General features: G+C 44.3%; 1 protein-coding gene across 1 annotated transcript; it reads left to right on the forward strand.

The window, feature by feature from the left end:
• The first annotated feature begins 4,737 nt into the window (after positions 1 to 4,737).
• On the forward strand, positions 4,738 to 5,381 carry TOMM5 (translocase of outer mitochondrial membrane 5). The gene has a single exon (XM_086920598.1). It carries the CDS (start codon positions 4,827 to 4,829, stop codon positions 4,983 to 4,985), a length of 159 nt encoding a protein of 52 aa, XP_086776724.1. The 5' UTR covers positions 4,738 to 4,826; the 3' UTR covers positions 4,986 to 5,381.
• The last annotated feature ends 3,020 nt before the right edge of the window (positions 5,382 to 8,401 follow it).

Consider the following 8,401-nt stretch of genomic DNA (forward strand, 5'->3'; position numbering starts at 1 on the left):
ACATAGTCTCTTAAATAACAAGGAGCTCTGCGAGTTCTTTGACTCCTTTTGAAAGAAGGCAAGGACCTGTTAAAAGAAGAGTTAGAAGCAAGATGTAAGTTGCCACACGAGTCATCATTGTGGGAAGAGTCACCTGAAAGAGACAATTTAGGATTAACAACAACTACACGACTCTTATTCCAAATTCTCCCATCTTCCGTCTTAACAGCATTCCTAAAAATCTTAACAACAGCTCTAATGTCAGTATATGTCGACCACGGTTTGCGTCCTACTAGAGTCTTTATTTTTACAAAATCACCCACTTTGACCTCCTGAAATCCTACACTTTTCTTTTTGTCAAAGTATACCTTACGAGCGGTTTGCTTAAGTAACTCTCTGGTTCTCCACTCACCAATGTCATTATTAACTAGACCTTTATTCAGACAAATCCACCCAGGACACAACAACGTATTAGGAACCCTCCCTTTGAACAACTCAAATGGAGACCTCCCAGTGGAAGAATGAGGGGCAAAACGATAAGTATTAATTCTGTCCTGAAGAGTTGTCTTCCAATTTAAACCAGAAGACCAAGCTAGCTGAATTGACTCTTTTAGGATCTTGTTAACTCTTTCTACGGCACCATTGGTTTCAGGATGGTATAGGGAACACCTTTTATGAACCACACCGCATTTTCTTAAAAAATCAACAAACATAGAGGAACAGAACTGTAGTCCATTGTCAGATAACAAGCTATTAGGAAAACTTTCCTTATTAAACAAAGCCTCTAAAAACTTAATGATAGAATCAGAGGTAATTTCCCTGACCGCACAAACTTCAATCCATCTAGAGTAGAGATCAATTAGTACAATAAGGTCAGGAGTATCAGAAACCCCAGACAACGGACCCAAGATGTCAATGGCAACCTCATCCCAGGGATGACTTGGTAAAACCCTCTTGACCATAGGCATTTGTTTAGTCTTCAAAATCTTGTCACTAGAACAGCATTCAGCACAATCCCTGACCATCCTCTCTATTTCTAGGTCCATGCCAGGCACCAGAATTGCATACGTAGAAACTCTTTTGTTTTCATAATGCCTAAGTGACCGCAATGAGCATGAGACAACAATTTATTTCTTAGACTACTGGGAGGGACAAGTTTGGTACCACGAGTTAATAAACCTTCGTTCACAGAAAGTTCATCAGAAACTAATAACCAAGGCTTACTCAAACGAGTATTATTCTTTAAGGAAAGAATGACTTTACAAATCTCTTCATCTTTCTCTAACTCCAACCTCCATTCAGATTCATCTATAGCACCATCTGTCACCTCACACACATTTGTGTATTCATCCAGCTCACATGAATCATCTGTTTCAAAATTATCAGAGTCAACCAATCTTGATAAACAATCAGCTGACCTGTTAGCCATCCCTGGAATATATTGAACTTCAAACTCATATTCCTGCAAAGAAACAATCCATTTTCTGATTCTTGAAGATATAGCGTCTAGGCCTTTTTTTGAAAAAACTTCTCTTAAAGGCTTGTGATCAGACAAAATACAAACTTTCGTAACCCAAATCAGATTCTTAAACTTCCTTAAAGCCCAGAAAATTGCAAGAGACTCCTTTTCTATCACAGAGTAATTACACTCCGATCCTCTGAGACAACGAGAAGAACAACAAATCAGAGAATCTTTCCCATTTCTCTTCTGAATTAGAACAGCTCCTAGACCTTTGTCACTTGCATCTGTAAACAAGACAGTAGGAAGCCCAGGAACAAATGCATGAAGAGAAGGAGCTTTATTTAACTCTTTCTTAATACATTTAAATTCAGTCTTGCATTCAGTTGACCAGTCAAAAACAACATTCTTTGCGGTCAATATCCTTAGATTATGAGTTTTGTCTGCAAAGTTAGCAATAAATTTACCATAAAACTCAACCATACCTAAAAATTAGGGAAGTTCTTCTTTACAAGTAGGTTCCTTCACTTTGTCAATAGACTCAACCAATTCTTTCTTAGGAAAAACACAATTACTGGTGATACAGTGCCCTAAATAGTTAACTTTTTGTACTCTGAATTTGCATTTAGACCTTTTTAGAATCATACCTGCCCCATCTAAACGTTTCAAAACAGCACACACACGACTATCATGCTCGAGAATGTTATTACCATAAATCAGTAGATCATCCTGATAACACTTAACACCAATCAATCCTCTTAAAAGTTTTGACATGATACGTTGAAATACTGAGGCCACAGAAACAAGACCAAAAGGCATTCTCTTAAATTTAAAAGTACCCATGGGTGTAATGAATGCGGTCAGTTCCTGCGAGGAATTGTCTAGCTCCACCTGATGGTAAGCGGAAGCTAAGTCAAGAGTAGTGAAGTATTTTGCGCCTTCCAAAGTGCCAACCATCTCATCTATGTTGGGAAGAGGAAACCTATCCACCACAACTTCTTTATTTAGTGATCTTAAATCAATGCAAAGACGAATTTCCCCTGTTGGTTTTTTTGCAATAACAACTGGAGCAAGCCATTCAGTTGCCTCAACTGGTTCGATAATGTTATTTTTTACCAGTTTATCTAGCTCTTCTTGAACTTTTACCTGCTCCATAAGAGGAATCCTCCTAACTTTTGCCACAACAGGAAGAGCATTTTCTTTCAACTTTATATGATGTTTGTAACCACGCAAACATCCCAAATCTTCTTTAAAACATTAGGGAACTGTTTTGCCAAACTATTTGACAAGCTATCATCACTCTTGTTACATACAGAATTAAACACCTCTTGAATCTGAACTTGGGGAGAGTCATTAGGATCAAGTTTAACAACTAGTTGACGTTGATGTAACCATCCTAATACCGCATCACCTTTCTTTGAAACATAAACTTTTCCCACAATAATATGAGAACCCAGTTCTATTTCAGCCATGAAGTATCCCAACATTGTAATTGGTTTCTCACTGTATCCTAAAGGGAAGATATCACATTTCAACATTTTCACTTTTTTTGAAAAGAAATCATTAAACCGCATTTCATCAATAATCGTTATCTTAGAGCAAGAATCAAATTTAAAATTGATCATGGAATCTTCTACTCTGACCATACAAGAAGGATGACCTGATTTGTCATCATTCACTTCGAAACAAATAGATCTTACTTGAGGTTAAGGCCATCTTCTCCTGGAGTTATCACCTTTGTATGTTTTTGTTATGCAAAATTTAGTATAATGGCCTTTTTTATTGCATAAATTACATGTTACTTTCAAAGCAGGACAAATAGGTGAATTAGCTAAATGACTAACTTGACCACATCTAAAACAAGAAAATGTGTTATTTAAAGCAGAAAAAGATGAGTTGGATAACATATTCTGCTTTTCTTCAGAATTTGCACCTTCTTGTTTCTTCAATTTATATACAGTCTCATCCACTTTTACTTCGTCTTTTGACTCTGAAGTAGATGGTTTCTCTTTCTCTTTCTTTAGTTCTCCAACACATCTGGTCATATGTTCAACCTGCTTTGCTATTACAAGAACTTCTTCGAGAGGAGGTTCATCCTTCAACCAGAGTTCCTTCCTAATATCATCATGTGCACACCTTAAAACAAATTGATCTCGAATTCTTTCATCAAGAGTTTGCCCAAAGTTACAGGATGAAGCCAGCTTACTTAAAGAGGATACATATTCTTCTACTGTTTCTTCTTTCTTTTGTTCCCTTAATCCAAAATGGTATCTCTCCATAATAGTACTGAGTCTTGGTAAGTAGTGCCTATCAAGCTGTAGAATGGCTTTCTCATATTCATTTAAGTTTCTTTGCTCGGCATCCGATAAATCAGGTAAATGCTCAAGAACATCTTGACCTTCTCCTCCAAGACAATGTAAAAGAAGTGAATGTTTTCTTTCTGCACTCAAATTCGTCCCACAAACTCTTGCATAATTTGCAAAAAAAAATTTCTCCATGTTTTCCATTTTACATTGGGTTCACCTGGACTTGTAAGAAAAAATGCAGGCTGAGTTACATTTTGCATTTTTTTTTTATAAATTACAGAAAGTAAAAAAATATATATTGAGATATGTTTCTCAAGGTTAGTCCTTTCTCTTTCTTATTATTCTTATATATATATTTTTTATATATATATTCTTGAATCCAACATCAATTTCTTTTTTAAAGGGTTTAATTCGCTTTGGTTTATGAATGTTATTTTCCCTTTTTTAGGTTTCGCCTGGGGCACGGAGCTTTAGCTCCGCCCCCAGGAGAAATCTAATGTCTCTACAGTGTACTGCATAGTCCCGCCCTCTGTTCCTTTGGCTAGCTCCATAAATGGAGGCTAGCCATTGGAACAGAGATCTGTCCGTCATGGCCGGACCAGATTCGTGGGCGTTCCTGCATTGTTTTCCCTCTCCACCCTTTTTGCATCATCATTGGGCGGTGGGCGGAGTTTCGGTTTTTTGTGGGGGTATTTGTTTTCCTCATTTCATGCCGACCACGGCCGCCGGAAGAAGTCCCCCACCCCCCCTGCCCGTGTCTTTCCCGCCCCCCCCCCTCCCGCTTCCGTGTCTTTCCCGCCCCCCCTCCCGCTTCCGTCGGCCATCTTCGCTTGGGAGTTAATGCCTGGAAGCCTTCCCGACTCCCCTCCCGCTGTCCGTTCCCACGCCCCCCCCGCCAACAGAGGAAGCCTTCCCGACCCCCCTCCCCTGTCCGTTCCCGACCCCCCTTCTGTCCGTCTGCTTCATGTTTTCCTGATGCACGATATCCAGCGTGGCGTCCAGGTTATCTTAGTTAGTGAGCACCTGGCCACCTTGAACATCTTGCTAGTGCTACTACATAAGAGATCACACAGACCGTCAGGATGATGCGCCTAGAAGGTATGGGTGGCCCAAAGATTGACCCTGAGGAATTGAAGAGAAAGATGCGCGAAGACGTCATTTCATCTGTGCGGAATTTCCTGCTCTACGTGGTGGTACTGCGGATCACTCCCTTCATTTTAAAGAAGTTGGATAGCATATGAAAGACGGGTCAGTTGCAGAGAAATTGAACGAAAACGTCTCAACAAAACAGGCCACGAGGTCTTGTTCAACAGACTCTTGCATCTTTTCAAAGACAAATGATTCCCAAGAACTAAACAAATGGCTTCTGTCGAGGTGTTCTGGTACCTTGGAGCATGGTTTTGCCACATCCTTTCGTTATACAACTAGAAAATGTTATTTTGCTTTGTGAGCTTTCCATAACATGTTACATCTTGGGTATTTGTTAAGCCATGCTAATATAAACATGGTGGTCTCGACAAATAATTGTTTTATTACATGCACTTTCAAGAATGTTTGATGGAAGGCAGATGATGATGATTAACTTTTTTTCATTAAATGAAGACACTACTTGTCAGTAATTGGTAATGTAATTATGGACATTAAAACAACCCGAGCGCACATTACCGCGGCCGTGGGCGGGGTTGCCGAAATGCCCGCTCCGTGCTGGGCCTCCGTTGTTCCCCAGGTGAGTGTTGTTGCTCAAGTAGATATTCTTAGCTCTTTACTATAGTAACTGTATTAGCTTAATTTGTTTGATGTGCCTCAAATGAGGGTTGCATTGTTGCCAGTGAGGACACGTGAAACCTGGTGTGCCTTCCATTTGTGACGAGTTTAGAAGAGTGAACTTTGTCAAAGTGCCCGCCCCCCCTCCCGCTGACCGTGTGCTGTTCCCGTGCCATCCTTCACGACCCTCAGCTTCCCAGTTACCATCCCGTGGCCGGTCTGTTCCCTGTCCGGTGTGAGTGTTTGTAGAGCGTCCTTATAGTATTTTATAGGTTGTCGGGGATCTTCCTTGTGTTTAAAAAAAAAGTGTGTAGCGATATATATCTATATCCATATTGTACAGTCTTCTTTGTGCCCATTCCCGCACCCCCCTCTCGCTGTCCGTGCCTTTTCCGCCCCCCTCCGCCTGGCTGCTTTCAATGCCGTGCCACTTGTAAACAAATTGAACGTTTCACTATCAAAGCCGAGCTAAGATTCACGGGCTTTGATCTGTGTTGCTTCCCCCAATCCCCCGTCTCTCTCGGCTTTTCTTCATTCTCCGTGTTGCTTCTCCTGCCCCTACTCCAGCTCGTCCTTTGCTTCTTATGTCACATCCCTCTTTTTTTAAACATATCCAGCCCTCACCCGGCTCTTTCCTTGTTCCTATTATTTTATTTTAAAACACCCCCCTCGGCCCCCACCTCTGCGCGATTCCAGGGGTAGAACTAATCTGACTGGGCAGAGACTGGTGCAACTTCGTGATGGCGGAGGGCAGGGGATAGCAGTCTCACTCTCGACGTTTCACAACATCCTGTGAATCTGCGCAAATCACTTAATGCTGGAGCCTAGCGATCAGGTAAGGTTTCCTCATAATAAGAATGTGTTTTTACCTATTTGTGCATTTTTTATGTAGCCGGAACTCCACTAGAAGGCATCGGAGCGCTTTTCACGAGCACCGGTTACATTTCGGAAGTGTTATTGTTCACAAGCACGGGGAGATTGATTGATCTGCCCAAGATCACAGGTGTAGAGCATACGCCGGGACTTGAAATTACGCAGTCGGCAGTTCTGACGTAACAGAAGCCACATGAAAGCTCGGCTCCTGGTGGGTTCCAACAGCACCTCGAGCCGAGCCAAAGCCAGGCTTCGAGCTGCCCCAGCGCTCACAGGCAGCGCCTAGATTCCCGCCTCTGGGGCAGTGGTTCTGTGCCAGTCCCTGGTCTGTGCTCTCTGCCCCTGTGGTGAGCACATACCCTCTCCCTGGGGTCTTTGGTTCGACCAGGGCCTGTCAGCGGTCTGTCGGTCCGTCCGTGGGAGCTTTGAGGTTTTAACCGCAGTGGTAATATTTTACAAGTTGGCGGAAGCGATGTCCTTGGATGTTAAATTGCCCTGGAGTTGTGCCTAGGACCATCATCCTGGGTGAGTGTAAAACCTCTCCGTGGTCGTTGCCACCCCCCCCTCCCCTTCTTCCTGTGTTGGTGGATTCCTGGGTGTGGGTGGGGTCCTGTGGTCCTGGGATCTTAAGACATGGCTGCAGCACTTCTTTCATGATTTCGGTATTTCATCTTTCAACGCTACTGTGTCTTGTTGAACCCACGGGGTCCCCCCCCCCTATGCTGCCACCTCGGTGGTGGCGGCTGCTCTCCCATTTACACTGAATTTGTCTCTACAGGGGGGGGCGTTTTCTGCTCCCTATTGACCTCTTGGAAGGCCAGCACGATAGCTCAGTGAGCTAAGCTCAGCCGGCATCAATCTGTGCCTAGCGCCTTGAAGCCCCCATACTGCTGGCAGTCTGGGTGCTGGGCAGTGGGGTAGTGAAACTTGAATCCTCCCTCGCACCCCTGCAAAGTACATGGAGCCCTCCCCCCACCTTCCGGCCCACCTCCTACCAGTATTGCTGAGGGATCCCCCTGGAGCTCATCCCCCCCCACTCCCCCACTCCGGGGTGGGGGGTGGGGCGCGTTGTTACACCTCTGGTGCTCAGATGTTGATAAAATGGGGTGTTTTTAAGCTAGCCCCCCCCCCCTCCTCCAGATTAGACCCCGTCCGCATTCAGTGCCCTCCCTACTGAAAAAGGTACAAATCGTTTATTTTACCAGAAGAACCTTAACCCTTCTCCCTGGCTGTCCCTTCTTTGTCTTCCTATCTGTCTGTCCCTTCCTACCTGGCTGTCCCTTCTTTGTCTTCCTCCCTGGCTGTCCCTTCTTTGTCTTCCTCCCTGGCTGTCCCTTCTTTGTCTTCTTACGCGGCTGTCCCTTCTGTGTCTTCCTACCCGGCTGTCCCTTCTGTGTCTTCCTACCCGGTTGTCCCTTCTGTGTCTTCCTACCCGGCTGTCCCTTCTTTGTCTTCCTCCCTGGCTGTCCCTTCTTTGTCTTCCTCCCTGGCTGTCCCTTCTGTGTCTTCCTACCGGTTGTCCCTTCTGTGTCTTCCTACCCGGCTGTCCCTTCTTTGTCTTCCTACCCGGTTGTCCCTTCTGTGTCTTCCTACCCGGCTGTCCCTTCTGTGTCTTCCTACCTGGCTGTCCCTTCTGTGTCTTCCTACACGTCTGTCTCTTCTTTGCCTTCCTACCCGGCTGTCCCTTCTTTGTCTTCCTACCCGACTGTCCCTTCTGTGTCTTCTTACCTGGCTGTCCCTTCTTTGTCTTCCTACCCGGCTGTACCGTCTTTGTCTTCCTACCCGGCTGTCCCTTCTTTGTGTTCCTACCCGGCTGTCCCTTCTGTGTCTTCCTACCTGGCTGTCCCTTATTTGTCTTCATACTCGCCTGTCCCTTATTTGTCTTCATACCCGCCTGTCCCTTATTTGTCTTCATACCCGCCTGTCCCTTCTTTGTCTTCCTACCTGGCTGACCCTTCTTTGTCTTCCTACCCGGCTGTCCCTTCTGTGTCTTCCTACCTGACTGTCTCTTCTTTGTCTT

Source organism: Lissotriton vulgaris, chromosome 5 (assembly GCF_964263255.1).
Source record: "Lissotriton vulgaris chromosome 5, aLisVul1.2, whole genome shotgun sequence".
Lineage (NCBI taxonomy): Eukaryota > Metazoa > Chordata > Amphibia > Caudata > Salamandridae > Lissotriton > Lissotriton vulgaris.

What these genes read in the sequence shown, in the direction of transcription:
- TOMM5 (XM_086920598.1), top strand. Translation starts at nt 4,827, where the DNA reads ATGATGCGCCTAGAAGGTATGGGTGGCCCAAAGATTGACCCTGAGGAA.